The following is a 22,592-nucleotide window of genomic DNA, read 5'->3' as shown; positions in this document are numbered from 1 at the left end:
GGGTGATACAAGAGACGTGCAGCAGCTAGGGTGCAACATTTAAGGCAGCACTCACGCTCAGGGTTGTGTCCCCGCTGGGTCAGCACCTGGGAGTGAGTGCTGCCTTAAATGTTGCACCCTAGGTCCTCACACTGAAAGCGCAAGGGAAATGATTAGAAGAGGCAAAGAAGGAGGAAGGGTGACCAGAAATCTTGGAGAGACCGACGGCAGCCGTACTCCAGAGAGGTCAGGCCAGGGCGTACGTGGGCGGTAGCGGCTGTTCCTGCTGACCCCATTTCACAGAGTGCAATGGTTTGATGCCGGCCTGTGACAACTGAATGAGTAACTGAATGTGAGGAGAGTCAGGGAGTACCGGCCAATGAGCAGTTCCTAAGGAAGGCAACTTCCTTGAATAACGAATTCCAGGCCCCACCCAGAGATTCCGGTCCATTTGCTATAGAACAGACCCAGGAATCTGCACCTCTAGAAACCACCGGGGTTGACTATGCTTTCAAAATGCTGTGAGAGGAAGAAGAGAAGGTGCCTCCTTACGGTGGAGATGCAGGACCAAGGGAGAGGTTTTTTGGGGGGAGAGGAGCTGATTGAGGGCAAGTACAATGTTTGCCTGAGGATGCGGGGAAAGCAGGTGGGCACTGAGACCATGAACGGGCAGTGGCCTCAGATGGTGCTTCCATGGGTTTTCTCCAGTTTCTCTCAGCCACATGGAGTGAGGAGCCGAGAAGGCGGATTGTGGGATGATCCAAAGTTGGGGTTTTGTCATGTAGAAGGGGCAGCAGGACAGGGTGTAAGGTAAGTCAGTAAGAGTGTCACTAACCAAGTGACCCAGAGACAATGGGCTCAGGCAGGCAGCAGAGGACCTGAGGGCCCCGATGGGTGCCATGGCAGGGGCCCTGGAGAACAGGGCCCACTCAGGAGGGGACAGGTCTAACAGGCATGCCCTGCAGGAAGTCTGCAGTCAGACCATGGGCAGCTTTCAAATGGCAGCAAATCCCTGGATGCTCTGTTGATGGGAGTCTAGGTTGGAAAAATGCTCTGCATGAAAATTTTCTGCCCAACCGTGAAGTGTAAAATTACCTTCTTATCTGAAAACACCATGTAACTGGGTTTAGCATACCCTCCCCCACTGCAAGTCAAAGTAAAATCAGAAACTACGCAGTGGAAAGAAAAAGAGAAGAAAACAGCAGCAGCAGAACAAAGCGGCAAACCCCAAAGGCATCGGCAGAGGAAAGGGCAGACCTGCAGCAGAGACGAGCTTTGACACTGTGTGATCCGTGAACATTTACAGAAACGTGACTTCACAAAAAAACCAAGGTGCTTTACTTGCCAACCACTGGAATGGAGTCAAAATCCCCACCCAGGGCGTTGCTTTTAATGATCATTCTCTTGATGTTTCCTAAAATAATAACAGGCCTTCTAGAGGCGATTTCACCAAGATGGCTTAATTAGGAGTCACATGAGTACCTGTGCTGTGAGCCCCGTTACCTCTGCTTCCTTGCGCAAATTTGACGGACTGTTCTGAACCTGACTAGATAAAGAGACTTAATTGGAGCAGCTGGGCTGGAAGCACAGCTGGGCCGTCCCCATGGAGACCAGACTCCCGCGCTCTTCCCATCGCCCCAGCGTTCCTCCCCTCCCTTTCTTTCCTGAGATGAACGCACAGCACGCCTGAGCCTGGGTCTCCCTTAGATGATCCCCACATCAGTGCCTTTCGCCTGGAATGTGCACACAGATCGCTGGGGAACTTGTTCATATGCAGATTCTGGCTCAGTTGGCCTGGGGTGGAGCCTCTGGGTCCACATTTCTAACCACCCCTAGGGGATGTGGTGCTGGGTCCACACTCTGAGTGGCTATTTAAAGGCTCTATAAAGCTGTCTAGCCTCTAGTGACTTTGTTGCTTTTTCCTTTTTGGCACCTATTTGTCCCCACTTGCTCCCCTCCCCAGCAACCCTGTGTCCTCCTGCTGCCCCCTTAGCTACCTTATTTCTCTCCCCCTCCAGGCTGCACACACCTACTCGGTCCTCTCTTATCAAAAGCCATTGTCATTCTACAAAAAGCAGCTCTCAGCCAATGGCCTCTGTAGGTAAGACAAGCTAAAAGTTTGACTTTAAAAAGAAGTAGGAGACTCTAACTGGTTTGACTCAGTGGATAGAGTGTCTGCCTGTGGACTGAGGGGTCCTGGGTTTGATTCTGGTCAAGGGCACATGCCTGGGTTGCCGGTAGGGGGTGTGAAGGAGGCAGCCGATCCATGATTCTCTCTCATCATTGATGTTTCTATCTCTCTCTCCCTCTCCCTTCCTCTCTGAAATCAATAAAAATGTATTTTTAAAAATACATTATTAAAAAAAGAGAGAGAGAGGTAGGAGAGAAATAACCAGGTATTACCATGTGTCCCTGAAGATAACAATCTGCTTCGTTGTTTGTCACATGAGCCAGTGGCCCTCAGCCCTGGAATGTCAGAGCTGGAAAGGATCTTATCTTCTCCAACCCCCATCCACCTGTCCAGTGTTTGAACCCCAGAAATGGGGGGTCTGCCGGCACTCGGGCGCCTCCGGGGCGGGAAGCTCACTGTCCATCCTGGGTCAGCAGGTCAGAAATGCCTTCCTGACACTGAACTGAAATCTGTCTACTCAGAGCCGAGCCCCACCTGGGCTAGTTCTTGGGTCCCGACGGAGCAGGCTCCAGGCCTTCGAAGGCAGCCATCATGTCGCCCCAAGTAATTCCTTCTTCAGGCAGCACACCCACAGGTCCTCGGCTATTCTTATGCCGTGCGTTGGCCATCTGGCCCTTCTCTGATCCCACTCCTGCGTCTCTCTGCCTGTGATGCCTGTACTGAAAAAAGTAACCGAACACCGTCTCCACCTCATTTCACCCTACGTGACTCCCATCGAACTCCCTGCCAACCACACCCTCATTTTCACACATGCTGGGGCCCAGCCACATCTCCCCCGTCAGTAATCACTGTAGTGATTAGACTGAGCATTTATGAGAGTTAATATAGCAGGATGGTGAAGAGCCCAAGCTCTGGAACCAGACTGGGTGTGAAGCGCTCTACACGCACCATCTAATCGCTAGCGATCACCATCGTCACCACCATGACCATCGCCATCCTCGCTGTGCTAAGCTCTTCCCCTCCATTCACTGTTTTAATCCTCATGACAACTTCATGAGGTGGGGGCTCTGTTATCCCGGTTTGATAAGTGAGAAGTAGGTGTTATGCTTCAGTCATGCCTCAGTTGAAGAAACAGACATGTGGAGAGGTCGGGTAACCTGCACAAAGTTACACAGGTGATTGGTGGGGCCAAGTTTCCCTAAGTCCAATGTCTGTGCTGGTATCCCCTCAGCTCCAGTCCACACTCAGCTGCACTGCTGAGTACTTCCTACGGGCAGGGCGGGGCGCTGGACATGCCTTATCTGATTTAATTTGCATCATCCCATGAGGTAGACACTCTTGTCATCCCCATTGACAGATGAGGAAAGCAAGGTTCAGAGAGGCTGAGCAACCTCCACAAATTTTCACAGCAAGGAAAGCCAGGCTTTATCTCCACCCAGGCCTGCCTGGCTCTAAAACCCATTCTAATATTGAGTTTGACTGCCAAACAGGCGAGCAGGGTGCCCTGGGAGGCTGATGGCAGGAATTGGTGCTCATGACTCCTGATATCCACTGCGACGCAGGGGGGCACAGTTTGCCTAATCAGCCCCATTTTCTGAGCTGTCATTAGGGGCAATTTCCACTTTCTCTGATGCTTCATTTTCCTGCAGTTTCTGAAAGCTGCTGATTTGCTCAGATTAAGACAAGCTTCTGTGCCTTTCACATGGCAGTTTGTTGTACGAGCTGCTAGAAGGAGGAGGCATCATAAACAGGAGACCTTGATGTGTTATGCAAAGCCTTTGCTGCGTTGCAATAGGAAGAGCCTGCCAGTAGACTCCCAGACTGCATTTCTTCACCAAACGCCTGAGGTTATGTGACTGTATCGTTGCAAATGTACATTTCAGTATCAGGTCACGAGAGGGCAACGCGTCTGGTGATGAGCAGCAATATAGGCAGAACATATCCACCAGCCTGCAGATCAGCGGTTCTCAACCGGGCACACATTGGCTGGGCTCCAGAGGGCCTGGGAGCATTCTGTATGTGTGTATGCATTTCCTGGAGAACCCATAACTTTTATAATATGCTCAAAGGAGTCCATGACAAAAAAAAAAAAAAACACAAAAAAAACAGTTTAAAATTCATTGCTCCAGATTTTAAAAGCACTAAGAAGCTTCAAAAAACAAATCACCTGAATTCCTTTTTAATGAAAATGCCAATGTCCCTTAGAGGTGCAGGAATGCACCTTTCTTTTTCATGAATGATTTATGCTCTGTATTTCTGGAGTGTGTGTGTGTGTGTGTGTGTGTGTGTGAGAGAGAGAGAGAGAGAGAGAGAGAGAAATGTGCCAGCTTAGATATAGGACCTCCTTCATAGCATTCTCTCAAGTAAACCTCACCATATCTGTATTAGGTAGATACCAATATTAACTCCATTATATAAATGGGGAAATTGGATCTTACCGAGGCATACAAACTTACCCAAGGTCAGTTAGTAAATCTATCTAAATTCTAATATGTCGTACCTAGATTTGTAAAATATAGGATAAATCATAGAAAAAAATTTTAACAATATACTTAATATTTTTTAACATTGCCTTTTTAAGGGAGAAAAAATTATTGGAGAAATTTTTCTAGAAGTCTTTGCTAGATTTTCCTCCCCCTCTTTTTCTCTTTTCCCTTTTCCCAAAATAATGTGTAATTGTTACAATAAATAGGACGTGCCGTGCTGAGGACTGTGGGGTGGGACTGTGCTGTTATCCCAGCGACGGTGTGACTGGGCTGTGTGAACATGAGAGAGAAAGGGACCTGCCAGGAAGGAAGGGCTAAAACGAGCCACCGTGGAGATGCAGCGACCCTTGCAGTGACCATCTGTTCGTCTTCTCAGAGAGTCAGCCGCGAGGCCACCAGGCAGAGATAAAAGCTCTTTCAGATGATGGGAAATTAAAAGCTTTGAATTAAAATTCACCCCAGGGCGGATTTTTCTGTCAGACGCTGAGAAAGTGTTCATGCTCAGCTGTTACAAAAAAAACCATTTCACCGACTTAGCTATTTGATCAGGAATCCACAAGAATTAATTCACCTTCTATTCTGTTTCTTAAGTCTTTTGCCCCAAAAAATAAGTCAGAGCTGGGAGTCCATGGAATAGGGGTAATATAAATGTGCCTTGCCTGTGCCCCAAATACAACTTCCCAGGTGGCAGGAGTCCATTCCTGTGGCTTGTCCGGTTAGCCAACCCGCCTCCCCTTCAAGAGTAGGCTCTTGCCCCCAGGCTGCCTTAGGGGATGCTTTTCTGTGCTCCCCCAGGCCTCTGAGTGCTACTCGCAATTGCCTTCGTCACACTCCTGTAAGTTTTTATATTTTGTGTGTCTCTTTGACCAGATTCTAGACTCCCTGAGGTTAGTTTCATGCCTGGTACATAAAAGATGCTCAAAAATGAATAACCTGGCCCTAGCTGGTTTGGCTCAGTGGATAGAGCCTAAGGCCTGTGGACTGAAGGGTCCCGGGTTCAATTCCAGTCAAGGGCACATGCCCAGGTTGTGTGCGTGATCCCCAGTAGGGGGCATGCAAGAGGCAGCCGATCAATAATTCTCTCTCATCATTGATGTTTCTAACTCTCCCTTCCTCTCTGAAATCAATAAAATATCCTATATAATAAAAGGCTAATATGCAAATTGTCCCCTCAACCAGGAGTTCAATTGGAGTTCGACCAGGGGGCAGGGCTGGCAGGCCAACCACCTGCGGTCCTTCCCCCCAGCCAGCCTGGTCCAATGGGCCCTGATCGGGGCGGGCCAGCCGGACCCCACCCGTGCACAAATTTGTGCACCAGACCTCTAGCATGTGTGTGTGTGTGTGTGTGTGTGTGTGTGTGTATCTCACACTATATTGTTTTAAAAAATGAGTAACCTAAAATATTTGTATTTGTTTTTTCCCTATCCAAAAGTAATTGCAAGGATTAGTGTCCTTAAGGTAGAATTATTTAAAATCACTTCTATGTTAAAGGAGTGGGGGGAGGAAGGGGTATGTTAACCTCCCACCAGGACTTGTCAAGTAAGTGACAAGAAGTAATTAACACCCAAAGGCAGTATACTAGTTATCTATTGCTATTTGATAAATTATTTCACACTTCATTTAATATCTTTGTTTCTTGGGTCAGGGATTTAGACAGCACATTATCTTTCCTCTGCGTATGATGCCAGGGGCCTCTGTTGGAAGTTCAGAACCGGGGGCTGGAATCATCAGGAGGCTCGCCCACTCACCTGTCTGGCAGTCAGTGCTGTCTATTGGTTGGGGACTTAGCTGGGGCTGTCAGCCAGAACACCCCACACATGGCCTTGTGATGTGACTTGAGCTTCCTGAGGACATGGCAGCTGGGGTCCTGACAGACAGAGACCCAGGCCAAAGTCATTCTGGTTTTGGAACCCGGCCTCAGAAATCGCAGCATCGCTGCGCCACATTCTATTGGTCGAAGCAATTGTAAAGTTCCGTCTAAGTTTAAGGGAGGGAACGGAGGCTTCACACCTCAGTGAAGGGGTGTCAACATAAGAAGAGCATGTAGGATGGGGTATATACTGCGTGGCCATCTTTTAAAAATGCCATCTGCCATAAGCAGTCATGGGGAAAAGGCCACATTCCTCATAATAGAACGTGTGCAAGAATCCCTTATGGGAGGTAAGAGGTGGATTTCACGGAGGCAGTGGGCTTCTCCTTTACTCCCAGAGGACAGGTAATTCTATCTTGGCCAGAAGTGCAAATAGAAAGCAGATCTAATGCCTCTTTGCTGAGGTCATCCATAGACCCCACTCCAAGTCATTCTCGTTCCTCGCTCATGTCACCCCAACACCACTCTTGTCATAATTCTTTTTTTTTTTTTTTTAACACTGCCTAAGTCTGAATAACGGCTCGTCTCATAGAGGTGAGCACCGGAATAGGTTGAACTTTGTGGCTATAGCAAGCTCAAATTGTGTCAGACCGTGTCGATCATCTGCCACAGAGTGTTGCTTGCAATAATAATTCTTATTTCATTATCCATATTAATGATACCCTGACTTCTCAGCTTCTTCACATCCTCTCTTCCAATGATCTTATCCTCCACCCTTCTCAGCTACTCACTCTTATGGTCATAATTGCAGCCTTCCATGATCACCATTTAAGATGTCTGCCAGCTCCAATAATTATGATGCTACAAGTACCTATATAATCTCTGATCTTACCACCTTTTCACGGGCCCTCACTTCCTCATGACCTCACTCCCCCCAGATTAGGTCAGAAGTCCATCCTTAGAATTGTCTCTTGGCATCCGCGCTCAGCTCCCTTGCACCCTCCCTCTTCTTTGTATTCTCCTAACAGAACTCAGCTCTGGCTAATACCCCCCATCCCCCTGCCCCACCCTCCACCGATGCCAATAGGCAGCTACTGGTCTCACTCTAAATCCCTGACAGTAACCTCAGTTGGGTCCTTAGTGGTGCCCACAGTCAGAAATGCGGCCTCAGGTGGCGCCTGTGCCCCAGAGCTGTAACCCGCACCTTCGGGCCAGAGCCCACCATCTGCTAGGCATTGCTGTCAGACTCCAGTGCACACCCGGCCAACCTGCAGAAGGGTCCTCTTCAGAAAACAGCTCCTCTCTGCCAACACCTCAGCTTCCTGGCGGCTTCAAAACCAAAGTCTAGTGATGTGACTCCTCTACAAGGGCACCCTCTCCATTTCCGCTGCGTTTTTCTCAACACTCAGCGTTGCTGAGAGAGCTATTTTGACATCTCCTTCTATTCTTAGCATCAAAGCACAAAGTTAGAACTGCACATTCGTGAGAAAAACCAAGAACACTTGGGGGTGGGGGTGGGGGTGGAAGGGGCTCTAACCAAGCCACTCCAGGGTGCGGTGGAAAGCACTTGAGAAGGGGCCTGGAGACTTTGACACTGTGGGGATGTGTCACCCTGGGCAAGTCCCTTTAGCTGTCTGGATCCCAGCCTCCTCATCGGTAAAGTGAAGGGACTAGATGAGGTCATTCCTAAGGTTCTTTCTAGATCTTTCATTCTGACTTTGTCACAGGATACGACACCGTTCACAGTTATCCCCATTTTCTCATTGTCATCATCAGTTTTTCCGTCCAGAAAGAGTCTGCTTCTTGCCCGGAGGGTACAAAGATAGATACGGCACCACCCTGGCGCTCTAGGAACTCACATTCCTTTTAGACCAGCGGTTCTCAACCTGTGGGTCGCGACCGATTTGAGGGTCGAACGACCCTTTCACAGGGGTTGCCTAAGACCATCGGAAAACACATATATAATTACATATTGCTTTGTGATGAATCACTATGCTTTATGTTCAATTTGTAACAATGAAATTGGGGGTCACCACAACATGAGGAACAGTATTAAAGCGTCGAAGCATTAGAAAGGTTGAGAAGCACTGTTTTAGACAAACAGCTTGACATAATCCTATAAATATGCTATAATGTGATGAATGTTTGGGGGAATATATGTTTAAAGTGTGATGGGAACAAAGTAGAAAAGAGGATTATTCTCACTGTGGAGGTTGCAGTACTTCACAGAGGAAATGGCATTGAAGAATATTCCTTTTTTAAATATATATTTATTGATTTCAGAGAGGAAGGGAGAGGGATAGAGAGAAACATCAATGTTGAGAGAGAATCATTGACTGGCTGCCTCCTGCACGCCCCCTACTGGGGGGGAATCGAGCCTGCAACCCTGGCCTGTGCCCTTGGCCAGAATTGAACCTGGGACCCTTCAGTCCACAGACTGATGCTGTATCCACTGAACCAAATCAGCTAGGGCAAGAATATTCTTAAATGATCCCGTGGACTGTGCCAGAGTGTGGTGGGTGTGGGGGGCACAGAACGGACATTCCGGTTATGAGAAAGGGCCCAAAGACAGGGTGAATCTGGGAACAAATTCCAAATTTTCTATGTGCCCAACCACTAGGCACATGAGGGGCTGTATGAGGGCATGAGGCTGGAAAAGACAGATTGGAACCTTTTTTTTCATGTTTTCTTTTCATTTTAGCAAAACCTCACTTTAGAATTATCCCAAGTTTCTCATTTTTAAAATCAGGGCTTCTTTGCCGTTACATGGTCGAATATTTCCATGTAACGTGTAAGGCTGCAAATAATAGCAGCTTCGTTTTACAGAGAGGAAAGTAAAATAAATGCTGATTTGTAGATTGCTCAAGATCAGGCAGACAGACTGGAAATTCGCCCTTGGCTCCTTATGTCATGAAAACTGCATGACTTTCCTTTTTCCAAGTCAAGAGAAGTAAGTAGTCTTGACTGACCTAGACAAATCACTGTCCAGGGCTGTCACCAGGGTTAGATTTTGAGACAAGTATAGCTTTAGGGAAGAACCAGATATTGTGAACACCATATAAGGGAAGAAAGCATAACGTAAGTTTCCACTTAGCGTATGGATGGGTAACCTTAAAATCTGCTGCGCCCCTGAGAACAGCTGCTTCTTTTTCCCAGTCTAATTGGTTCATAAGGAAACAGTTGTCTTTTTTTAAAGTCACTTTGGGAGATGGTTGGTCACCCAGACTTCACAGAACAATAGCACCTGGAGTGTGTGTGTGTGGGGGGGGGGGGGGGGGAGGGGGGCCGGGTCACCGCCAAGATTTGGCCTTTGGCCTTACAGATCCAAAAAGTTCAACTATTCCTTCTCCCAGAACAGATCAGGGGTTAGAGGGCTGAATCTGAACTCAAATGAGGTCGATGTTTGTTTTATAAACAAAGCTCTTTCTATCGTGTCTCTAGCACCATCTGCTGGGAAAGAAAAGCGCCCTTGGTAAGAATACTCAAAGTTAAACCATCAAGAAACCCTACTGGGCAAAGAGGAGAAGGGGAAGGGGGAGGAAGGAGTCGCTAGGCAGAGTCTAAGAAACAACATTAATTTATTACATTGAAGTTACTTATAGATGTAAAACAAAAATACACACCTTCTAACTGATCAGAAACACACACAAACCAATCATATGTAAAAGATTTTTTTAAAGTAATAACTAGAATTCATAAACATGGAAAGCATGCCACAAAATATAAGGATAGAACAAAGAACATTTAGAACACGTATGTGTCATGTTAATGCCATGGAATGCCCCCGCTAAACACAGTCTCAGAGATGGACTCCCAAAGCAAAACCCAGCGGAAGGCCGTGTACAAACCGAGTGACTCAGGAAGGCTGAAATATGAGACTTCGGGAGCACACCAAACACCTGAAGGCCGAAGTAGCAGGGTCTCCCTCTTACCAGTACAGGCTGGTTTCAGGGCAGAGAGCGTCAAATTACATAGAAGAGGACATCTTGTAATGATAAAGGATGCAACTCACAATGAAGGTTCACACAGAAATGAGCACATCTAAGCCCGTAAAGGAAACCTGAGGCCTTGTCACAAAACATAAGTAATACAGCCAATATTGACCTAGGAATGTGTTCACTCTTAATAATTCCTCAATCAAAAAGGAAATCAGCCAGTGCCCTCGGCGCTCCCGGATCTGTCTCTTGCTTCAACTGTGTGTGGACAGAACAGACCCAGGGACGCCCCTTCTTCCAGCCTCCGGCCACCCTCCAGGGTCTTATCCCGTCACCACCTTTGGGACCATCTCCAGGACCAGCCAACACACTGGTTTCTTTTTCTACCTTAACTCCTTATTGCCCAACAACCATGAGCTCCCAAATTCGTCAGAATGATTCCACCGAGGTGGAGGCTGGGGTCAACCGCCTGGCCAACCTGCACCTGCGGGCCTCCCACACCTACCTCTCTCTGGCTTCTATTTTCACCTGACGATGTGGCTCTGGAGGGCGTGGGTCTCGGAGAATTTGCAGCGAAGAAGTGCGAGAGCGCTGAGCGTCTCTTAAAGATGCAAAACCAGTGCGGTGGCCACATTCTCTCTCAGGTCCTGCTGAAGCCTCCCCAAGATGAGTGGGCAAAACTCAGGGTGTATGGAAGCCGCCCTGGCCTTGGAGAGGAGCCTGAACCAGGCCCTCCTGGAGCTGCAGGCCCTGGTTCTACCCGCAGACCCTCAGCTCTGTGACTTCCTGCAGAACCACTTCCTGGGTGAGGAGGAGAAACTCATCAGGAAGATGGGCGACACCTGACTCACCTCCACAGGCTGCGGGCCCCCAGGCTGGGCTGGCTGAGTATCTCTTCTACAGGCTCACCCTCAGGCATGACTAGGAGCCTTTGGAGCCCAGAGGCCTGTGAGGGGCCCCTCTGCATCCCCTAGTGTCTGGCTTTTACCTGAGCCTCTCCCCGAAACCCCTAAACATTTTTTTAACCACCCTGAAGACCACTCCCATGTATTGAACCAATGTAAACAATAAAGTTTTTTGCAGGGAAAAAAAAAAAGGAAATCAAACTCCAAAACTAGGAATATATAGAAAATAACTAAATAATATAAGTATATTATATATAATGTAAATATATACATATATATTGTATACATACATGGAAATATTATAATATACATAATATTATAATTCTATATCATAGAAACTCCCTATCACCTGTATTCAAGCTGTTTCCTCCACATCTTCAACCTTCCTCACCCATTCAACCTAATATGATCTCAGCTCAAGCTTCTGCTCAACCCTTGTCATTTCTTCCATGAAATCTCCCAGTCCGCCACCCCTACGCCCACCCCACTGCCTGTCTTCTCTCTTACCGCTGGGCCGTTTGCGTCAGGAAGGGACTGAAAGGTGACAGGGCAAAATGGCACTGTTTTCAGAACAATGTCCCTTTAACCTCTACTTGAAATCACTCATGAAATAATCCTCATTTCTCCTTTTTGCCCTCAAATCCCTGATTACTTGTTCATTTTTTTTACATGTTTTATCCACTCTAAGATGCCATCAATTGTAAAATTCATTATTTCACATCCCATGAAGAAAGGAAAAACTGCCAGTTAAACCATAACATGATTTCAGAGGTTTTAAACTGTGAAGATGAGTGTCTTAAATTAATGAAATGCAGTGTGTCAGTATCATAGGTGGCTGTTTGATAATGCCAAGTTATGCGGGTGGTTCCTCAGGTTACATGAGCAGTTTGGACCAGGTGAGCTCTGAGAAACCCTTCGGGTCCGACACCCTTCAGTTCTGTAACACCAGAGGGATGCTCTTGACGGGGCACTGGCTGTGGTGACCACCACGGCGGGGCTCCTGTCCATGCTCCTTCTGTGCTTTGCCCTTTAAGAGTGGAGGGGCCCCACACTGCAGGGTCCCCACCTCAGCACTGAGTCCCCACCCACACCATTGTGAAGAGGCTTCAAGATGTCCCACTTCAAGGCAAGCACAGACGGGCTGCTCTTAGAGCTTGAGGAGGCTGGCTCACACACACAGCCTTGCGGACTGTAACTCCCCCAGGAATCACGCCTGGAGACACAAAGCTTGCCTTCAGACTGACTCTAAAATTGGCAAATAGTAGAGTGGCCATGCGTCCTTGCCCTGGACTGTCCCAGCGAACTCATTTGTCCCTGTGTTCTTATTAACAGCCCCGCTTCAGCTTAGAGTGTGTCTACAGGGAAGTGATTGGGAAGGGGGTTGCCAGTGTCTTTTGGCCAGTAATGGCCCCACATGGGTTGCGAATCCCTCCTCTCAGGGACATTGTTGGTGTCTGGTTAGCCACTCCAGGAGCTAATGCTTGGTTATGAGCCCTGAGATAGTTCAGCACTAAAGTGAGAAATGCCATCAAAGTGATTGACGCCATGGTTAGGACAACCATCACCCCTTATCCAGCTGAGCCCATAATGGAAATTATGCATCTCCTCATGGTTTTTATTTCTTTCACATGTGAATGATTCTGAATGTTATGACCACTGCCTTTGCAATCCGTAGCATCTTACAATTTTTTTTAAAAAATCGAATAATTCATTCTCCTTTGTAGGATCTGGACTCCCATCTCCTTTACAAATCGAAATGCAGGCAGAGAGGGTGGGACCCGTGGGCCTTTAGGACAGGGCCTGAAGATTCGGGTTGGGCACTTATCCCCCCTTTCCCTGCCTCTTCCCACCAGGAGAAGTTGCTCCAGTGCAAGGAACCGCATTTGACCTGAGGAAGCCGGTGGTGCTTGGGAAACACCTGCAGGAGTTCCACGTCGGTGGCTTTGACCACAATTTCTGTCTGAAGGGCTCCAAGGAAAAGCACTTTTGTGCGCGGTAGGTACGCTCCACTTCCTGCCGCTGCAGGGAAGAGGAGATAGCAACCCCTATTTGGGGAGCTTTTCCTCTGGCCACACCAATGCCATTTACTACGCTACAGGGACCAAATACCACATCCCATGTCTTTTCAAAGCTTGTATTCCACAGGTGAGCTCTGCAGAATTTTCCCGCCCCCTCCCCGCTCCCACATGCCATCATCCCTGCCCCTGCCCGGCGTCCCCTCTCTCTCTGCTCCCACTCTCCAGCTCCGCCTGTTCTTCAAGGCCCAGTTTTTCTTAGAAGCCCTCATTCCTCCTGACTGAAGCCCCTTCTGCCTTCCCTGAACTCCCAGAGCCCTCCGTGCTCCCTTGACTTGTGATTTTGCTCTGCCCGTGTCCATGCAAGGTTGGAGGCCGCACTTCTCGTCAGCCCCAGAGGCAGTGTGCACACCCGCCTCACTAACCCCAGCCCCGTCTGCCACCTCAGCTTTGCGAATCCCTGCCTCTGCCTCATGCCATGCTTGCCACTAGCAAATGGCCCTGAGTGTTTGTAGAATGATTTTCAGTATGAGAAAATGATCCAAACTCTAAGAAGAAAGAGAACTTAAAAAGCCTGCTTTCCCACGGCGTCCCGGCCCCAGGTCCCGGCTGTGTTCTTGCAGCTCAAGCCTGCTTTTCCCCTCTGGGCCCACTGCTCGCCCCTCCCGCCCTGCCCTCCCCTGAGGAGACACTGCCTTCTCTCCAAACCGCCTCTTCCCCACACGCCTTCCCTTTGCCTTCCTGGCTGACTACACATGGGGGGATGTTTTCTTCTCAGAGAGACTGAGGCCCAGGCTTTCTTGACAGAGACCTCTGTAGAGGCCTGGTTTGGAAACAAAAGAAAACAGTGACGTTGCAGAAACCCCAGCAGATGTCGGGGAGAGCTGACTAAAGAGCACAGCCCGCTCTGGTCCCAGGGAGGAAAGCGTGTCTCTCAAAAAAACAGCTGGTTGTTTCGCTCCAGCTCTTTATGAGAAAGAATCCCAGCCCCTCCAGGACCCTAAAACCTTAAAATTGCCTCTCTCCAATCTGGCTGCCCCCAACACACACACACACACACACACACACACACACACACACGCATGCACACGCACGCACACACACGCACACCCCTGGCTGGGGGGAGTCTGTTTTGTCCTTCCCCAGAGAAACCAAATGCAGAGTGAAAAGTTACTATTGAGGATCCTCAAAACCACCTGCTAAGGCCTCACCTCGGAGGCTGTGAGAATTTCCCAAGATGCTGTCCCTCCCCGCCTCCTCCGTATGTCCTGTCCGGGCTCTGTGACGGGGTCCGACCCCTGTTTCAAAGCTGCTTTCCCGGCTTCTGCCTGTCCCCATGTGTGGCTTTATCCCCAGGGTCCATCACGCTGGAAGCGGGCGGGTCCTGGAAGTGCACACCACCCAGCCCGGGGTCCAGTTTTACACGGGCAACTTCCTGGACGGCACACTGACGGGCAAGAGCGGAGCAGTCTATCCCAAGCACTCTGGTTTCTGCCTCGAGACCCAGAACTGGCCCGATGCCGTCAATCAGGTAAAGCTACAGGCAGGCCTGTTAGAGGGGTGGTGTGTCCAAGGTCACACTGTAGGGCAGAGGTCATGACTCAGGTCCGTGTGAGCCACACGTCCATGTGTGTTCTCTTCTCCAAGTCATGATCAACACAGGAAACAGTCAAATTACTAGCATGGCATCTACATGTTTTTTAAAATATCTCTTATTTTGTACCTTCAAAGCCTTTATTCAGGTGATTGTTTCTCATCAATACCTACGCATTTTCTACAACCACACTTTTAAGGCGATCCTTCATGTCTTCTCTTCCTATTTGCTTCCTCATAACTTTTTCTAGCTATTTCCTGGAGTAATGAATGCTCTGCAAAGCGCCTGCCTATGATAAGACGCATGTAGCTTGCACCAGAGTATAAAGCCACACACTGCTTCCTTCAAGAAAGTCTTGCTACTACAAAGTGTGCTTAGTGATGTAGTTGATTTTCATTCTGGCTCAAATTCTTTTTTTTTTTTTTTAAATATATTTTATTGATTTTTTTTTTTTACAGAGAGGAAGGGAGAGGGATAGAGAGTTAGAAACATCAATGAGAGAGAAACATCGATCAGCTGCCTCCTGCACACTCCCTACTGGGTATGTGCCCGCAACCAAGGTACATGCCCTTGACGGGAATCAAACCTGGGACCCTTGAGTCCACAGGCCAACGCTCTATCCACTGAGCCAAACTGGTTAGGGCTTGGCTCAAATTCTTTATCTCATGGGAAACCAATAAATAGTTCTTTTTTTTTTTAAGTATGTTTTTTATTGAATATATATATATATATATATATATATATATATATATATATATAATCGATTTCAGAGAGAAAGGGAGAGGGAGAAAGAGATAGAAACATCAATGATAGAGAATCATCAATCAGCTGCCTCCTGCACACCCCACACAGGGGATCAAGCCCACAACCTAGGCATGTGCTCTGACCAGAAATTGAACTGTGACCTCCTGGTTCTTAGGTCGACGCTCAACTACTGAGCCACGCTGGCCAGACAACCGTAAACAGTCTTATATTGCCGTATGGACTGGGTAAGGGTGCAGCCTGGGCTGGCAAGGTGTAACCTGTGTTTTCCCTCCACAGCCCCACTTCCCGCCTGTGCTGCTGCGGCCTGGTGAGGAGTATGACCACACCACTTGGTTCAGGTTTTCTGTGGCCTAAGGAAGTGTGAAGACATGACCTGCTCCAGAACCAGGCTGGGAGCCCTTCAGCAGCCTGTCTCCTATTCAGAGATGAAATGAAGATCAGAGGCTTTAAAAGTGATCCCGTGAATTAAAATCATACAAATGGAAGCTGTCATGCCACCACTCTGAATACTGATCTCCTTTCCAGTGACTGGCTCTAATAATCAGCTCTATTCTCTGTGTAGTTAAGAGAAGCCAACCACCAAGCATCACCCAAGCCCTAACCCCAGCCCAGACCCCATGCTGTTGGCTCCATCTCTCCCCCCGCCTTTCTTTTCTACTTTTCACCCCTGCTTTCTTTGAGCCGACACTCATTCCCTTTCTTTTTCTTCCTCCTCTACCTCAAACCACCTTGCCCTTGAGCATCACTTTGGAGTTCTCAGAGGCCACATTAGTTCACTCAACATGCTGGCAGATGGACCTCTGCCCTGAGTAGATGATTGACAAGTGAGGGAGCTGAGGCTTAAAGAAGCTAAATGAACCACCTGAGGGCCCACAGCCAGGAACAATGTGCCAGGACTTGAGGTCAGTCATGCATTCCACCGCTCATGGGCAAAGCGGGGTCTGACCCTTATCTCTTAGAGCCAGCCTTGCTTCCCAGGTTCACTTTTATAAAAAGCATTATCCTGTGATTAACTGTCTCCCTGCCTTGGACGTGGTGTGACTTAAAGTACAGTAAAGAACCTGTAATTTTGATTCTCTGCCATTGAAGTTAACTGAGAAAGCCCACACCGTATGGAAGAAAGGAAGCAGAGTCAGGAGCTATGTCCATGTGAGGAGGGCCTTACCTGAGGACCGCACATGGCACCTGGAACAGATGTTATATGAGGCTTGGGGCTCCCTCTTTTCCTGAAGAGTTGAGTCATCTGTGATGGGTTGGGGCTGATGGTTTTACAAGAAAGGTACCTTTTAAATACTAGCAATCAGTTGAAATTTTAAAAAGCTCTACACCGCCCAGCCGGTGTGGCTCAGTGGTTGAGTGTCGTCCTACGAACCAGGCCAGGGTTCGATTCCCCGTCAGGGCATATGCCCAGGTTGTGGGCTTGATCCTCGGTGTGGGGCATGCAGGAGGCAGCCAATCAATGATTTCTATCATTATTGATGTTTCTATCTCTTTCTCCCCTCTCCCTTCCTCTGAAATAATAAAAAAAAAAAGTTTAATAAATAAAAATAAAAAGTCCTGCACTTTCAAAGACTTCAGAGTTTCTTCACTTACCTTCAAATCGTACATGGACCAAGTCTATGGTGTGTTCTGGGTTCTATGCTCTCCAATACGACCCCCGCATCTTCCTAGAGGAAAGCTACCTAACTGGCAGCCTATTGAGCTCCCCATACTTCCCCTTTCTTAGCAACCACAATAAACCAAAGAGAGTGTTTATCTTTTAGTTCACTTCAGCATAGATTTTCTGAGTACCTATCTGCACACAGTTCTCTACTGAGTCTTTTAAGGGAGGTAGGAGGTGATGTCTAAGATGTAGTATGTTCCCTCAGGGATATCACTGTCTCTGGGAGAGAAAAGACCAATAGCAATTTGATGACGTGGAATTGCACTGACACGGCTGGGAGCCCTGAACTAATACTAACTTTGCTTCTGGCATCTACTACATGGGCAAACAATCTAATTTCACTTGGCCTCTGTTTTCTCACTTGCAAGGCAAAGTACTTTGTTTTTCTCTGTTCTGAAAATAGAATTGTTTTTACCATAAGCCTAGCCTAGAGTAGCCCAAATAAGGATATTCAACTTTAGAGCATCTGAGAGAAGTTACTGGTATTTTAATTGTGTTTATGAAAGCCAATAAAGACGCAAAGTTTGATTGTCAAGCCATAAGTCCGATGAAAGTAAAATTTTAGAGAAATTAATCTTTTGTGGTGGCAACTAATCTATTCTTTTTCGTGAAACACACACATAAAAGAGAACTTTAATGTGCCTGAGGAAAGACACTACATAGTTATGAGGCATGTTGAGTATGGCATGTGAGCATAATTGTATTTTATGATGAAATCATTGAAGGTGTCAGCAAGAAACAATTTTACAATCTAACAACTGGACACTTCGCTCATATGAAGCGGTGAGAACTAACATGGTATTTGACATGAAAAACATCATGTAACTACAGCATGAAAGCCTTATTGAAAATGCAAGTATCCACTAAACTGCCACATACACGCCCCTCCAAGGCCCCAGGAGTCCAAGCCTTCCTTACCACACACCCCTACCCATAACCATATTAGCGCTTTATTGTTCTGAGTTCTGGCCCTTCACAGGTGAGGGAATCATTGAGTCAGCTCAGTGAACTGTGGAATCCTGTTTCAAATTCATAGGACAGTAAGTTCTTATCATTAGCTGTGGGATTTTGATTATTCCGATTTCTACTCATTTTGTCAAGAAGATATAATATTAAATAATTGCACAAACATTGCTGTAAAGACTAAACTAAATTGGCATGATGTAGAGGTTGAACTGTTGCAACTGTTTGGTGATCAATGTCAGTCAAACCTCAGCTGACTAAAGAAAGTTAGTGTCAATGAATAAATGGATAGTTTGCGAAAAGTAGAACGTGAAAAAATACAGGACTATCAGAAGACAGGAAGGAAGCACAACATATACCCATGTCCCATTATCAATCATAACCATTTTAAACAATTGGATCACCAGTTTACAAGGGGCTATTTGAACAGTTTTGACAGGAATGCAGTCCTTTTCCAATCAAGGTATTTATCTTCTTCCTCTAAGTTCCAACTTCTCCAATCCAATTACTTCAATCATAAGTATCAGATGCTTTGGGTAGCACTTTAAAATATAGTTTTATTGATTTCAGAGAGGAAGGGAGAGGGAGAGATAGAATCATCAATGATGAGAATCATTGACTGGCTGCTCCCTGCATGCTCCCCATTGGGGATCCAGCCCACAACCTGGACATGTGCCCTTGACCGGAATCAAACCCAGGACCCTTCTGTCCATAGGCAGATGCTTTGTCCACTGAGCCAAACCGGCTAGGGCTGGGTAGCACTTTAGCTGTAACCAAGTAAGGTGCTCAGCAAATCCTCACCTCAAAAAAGCAACTATTATGCTGCGGGGTGTGTGTGTGTGTGTGTGTGTGTGTGTAAACTGACAAAACAATTTTGCTGCTCTGGAAACTGACCAAAAACATAATCTGAGATGTGTTTACGTTTGAAAAACTGAACTTTGGGTAGGAGCCATGGGAAACTGGTGTTCTTGCCTGGGGCTGCTTCCATTCCCCTTACTTTCCCAGCTCAGTCCTGTGGGGGTTCTGCCAAAGCAAAACAAAACATGAGGACCAGCAGGTTGCTGCAGTCGATGAGGAGCTCACTTGCTCTGGAGTGTGGGTTATATCCACGTCCAAACACTTCATCAGTACAAGGAAAGTAATGGCCTCTGTGCTAGGGGAGCACGGAGGACCGACGGCTCTGTTAGCCTGACGTCGCAATCACGATTGCAGCAAGCACATTCTGCCTAATCAGGCTGCGCACATGCACAGAAGAGACCAGAGGGTCCAAGCTATTCACACACTCCTGGCCAACGCTCGGGCTGCATGCATGTGCAGAGAAAATTAAGAGGGGCTTAGCAAAAAGTAAAAGCCAGGAGGGACTTGAAACCAGCCTAAACACTGAATTCACTCTATCTACACACAGATCCATCAGGAGAGGGGGAAAATCTGACTGGTTTAGGTGTTTCTGTCCAGTGTAATGGCTGACCACTAACCTATGTAGACGCAGGGCAACCCCCTAGAAAGCTGAGCTTAAAAATTAACACAAGATTTTTAAAAAGTAATCAAAATACTAAAGAGATTATAAAAAGAATCAAGTGAAATCCTGAGGTTGAAACATACAATAACAAATGAAAAGTTCACTAGAAAGGCTCAGAAGCAGATTCAAGATGGCAAAAGAAAGAATAAGAACTTGACGACAGATTAATAGCAATTATTTAATTTGAAAAAGTGAGAAGAGATTGAAGAAAATGGGAAAGAACCTCAGACACATGTGGGACAACATCAAGTACATCAGCATACACGTAATGGGAGTCCAAAAAGGAGAGGAGAGAAAAGGACAAACAAATATTTAAAAAAATAATTTTGGGGAAAAAAACACCTCCCCAAATTTGATGAAAACCATTCATCTATATATCCAAGATGCTCAACAAACTCCAGAGAAAAATAACTCATCAGGCCCTAGCCAGCTTGGCTCAGTGGATAGAGCACTGGCCCACGGGCTGAAGGATCCCAGGTTTGATTCAGGTCAAGAGCACATGCCCGGGTTGTGGGCTTGATCCCCAGTGGGGTGGGGGGGGAGGGGTGGAGGAGGCAGCCGACCAATGATTCTCTCACATCATTGATGTTTCTATCTCTCCTTTTCCCTTCCTCTCTGAAATAAAACAAAACAAACTCATCAGTACAGGGACCATCAATACAATTGACATGTGACTTCTCATCTCAAGCAATGGAGTCTAGGAGGTAACAGAATGACATAATCAATGTGTTTAAAAACCAGAGATTATATATCATCCAAAAATGCCCCTCAAAAGTGAAAGTGGGGGAAAGATCACACATTTCCAAATAAAGAATGAAAGAATTCATTGCTAGCAGACCTGTCTTACAACAAATACTAGAGGAAGTCCTTTATGTGAAAGAAAATTAAGATGGTAACTCGAATCCATGGAAATAAATAATATCAGAAATGATAAATATGTGAGTTAATAAAAGTATATTTTCTCATTTCTTTAAAAGATATAAGATTGAATAAAGGTATAATTATAACATGGTATCACTGAGTTTATAATACAAAATATAGAGCAGCCCTGGTTGGTTTGGCTCAGTGGATGGAGCGTCAAGCCTGTGGACTGAAGGGTTCCAGGTTCGAGTCCCATCCAGGGCACATGCCCAGGTTGCAGTCTCGATCACAAGTAGGGGGCATGTGGGAGGCAGCAGATCAATGATTCTCTCTCATCATTGATGTTTCTCTTTCTCTCCTTCTGCCTTCCTCTCTGAAAACAATAAAAATGTATTTTAAACAAGAGAGAGAGGAGAAACCAAGATGGCGGCATAGGTTAACGCCGGAGATTGCTGCCTCGAACAACCACTTCAGAGATATAACTAAAGGACAGAACGGACATCATCCAGAACCACAGGAAGGCTGGCTGAGTGGAAATTCTACAACTAGGAGGAAAGAGAATATCATACCCAGACTCAGAGGAGGCGCAGTGCTGAAGTGAAATACTCAGGTGCGGAGTGCGCGGAGCGGGCTGGCGGCGGAGGGCGCGGTTGTTGTTTTCAATCGGGAGGGAGTTTCAGACTCTGAGCTCCAGATCCGGGCGAGTCTGTAGGGACCCAGACTCAAACGGGAGAAGCGGGTCTGTCTGGCTTCGGTCGGAACTCGAAGGCAGCTTTCTCTCCGAGGTTTGCAGCAGTTGCCGGGACTCTGAGAGGCAGAGCCCCTAGGGACGGAACTGAGAGCAGCCATAACTGCTCGCTCCGCCCACCCTGTAGATCCCCGGGGACCCGCCCCGTCCAAGCCCGGCGCAGAACCATTTGCCAGATAGCCTCAGGCAAAGGCTAGATTAGCACCGCCCTAGAGATCCAGCACAGAAGCTCTCCCACTGCAGACACAGCTGACTCTCATAGCCAGTTAGCCTGGAGGTCAAATCACCCCTGGTATTACCGACAACAATCAAGGCTTAACTACAAGACTGCGCACAAAGACCACTAGGGGGTGCACCAAGAAAAGATAAAAAAATGCGGAGACAAAGAAACAGGACGCAAATGTCAGAAATGGAAGATATAGAGCTCAAAACCACACTTTTAAGGTCTCTCAAGAACTGTCTAGAAGCTGCCGATAAACTTAGTAAGGCCCTCGAAAAGACTGGTGAGACCGCCGATAAATGTAGTGAGATCCTCAAGAAATCTAATGAGACCCTCGATGTTGTGATAAAGAACCAACTAGAAATTAAGCATACACTGACTGAAATAAAGAATATCATACAGACACCCAACAGCAGACCAGAGGAGCGCAAGAATCAAGTCAAAGATTCAAAACGCGAAGAAGCAAAAAACACCCAACTGGAAAAGCAAAATGAAAAAAGAATCCGAAAATACGAAGATAGTGTAAGGAGCCTCTGGGACAGCTTCAAGCGTACCAACATCAGAATTATAGGGGTGCCAGAAGATGAGAGAGAGCAAGATATTGAAAACCTATTTGAAGAAATAATGACAGAAAACTTCCCCCACCTGGTGAAAGAAATAGACTTATAGGTCCAGGAAGCGCAGAGAACCCCAAACAAAAGGAATCCAAAGAGGACCACACCAAGACACATCATCATTAAAATGCCAAGAGCAAAAGACAAAGAGAGAATCTTAAAAGCAGCAAGAGAAAGAAACCCAGTTACCTACAAGGGAATACCCATACGACTGTCAGCTGATTTCTCAACAGAAACTTTGCAGGCCAGAAGGGAATGGCAAGAAATATTCAAAGTGATGAATACCAAGAACCTACAACCAAGATTACTTTATCCAGCAAAGCTATCATTCAGAACGGAAGGTCAGATAAAGAGCTTCACAGATAAGAAAAAGAAAAAGGAGTT

The 22,592-nt window shown here is 46.9% G+C and overlaps 1 protein-coding gene and 1 non-coding gene across 2 annotated transcripts in view; one reads left to right on the top strand and one right to left on the bottom strand.

Moving 5' to 3' along the window:
* The window catches only part of GALM (galactose mutarotase), a 46,100-nt gene extending 28,282 nt beyond the window's left edge, over window positions 1-17,818 (top strand). Inside the window, exons 5-7 of the mRNA XM_059660069.1 lie at window positions 13,100-13,241; window positions 14,618-14,792; window positions 15,897-17,818. Of these exons, the coding sequence (XP_059516052.1) occupies window positions 13,100-13,241; window positions 14,618-14,792; window positions 15,897-15,974 (395 nt within the window). The 3' untranslated portion in view covers window positions 15,975-17,818. The remainder of the gene's footprint in view (window positions 1-13,099; window positions 13,242-14,617; window positions 14,793-15,896) is intronic.
* On the bottom strand, window positions 6,965-7,088 carry LOC132214093 (small nucleolar RNA SNORA28). Its single transcript, XR_009448188.1, has one exon. It is a non-coding gene; the product is annotated as a small nucleolar RNA SNORA28 (small nucleolar RNA).
* Window positions 17,819-22,592: the final 4,774 nt, after the last annotated feature.

This window comes from Myotis daubentonii, chromosome 12, assembly GCF_963259705.1.
Source record: "Myotis daubentonii chromosome 12, mMyoDau2.1, whole genome shotgun sequence".
Taxonomy (NCBI): Eukaryota; Metazoa; Chordata; class Mammalia; order Chiroptera; family Vespertilionidae; genus Myotis; species Myotis daubentonii.
Note: the sequence above shows the minus strand (reverse complement) of the source record. Positions and strands in the feature narration are given on the sequence as shown.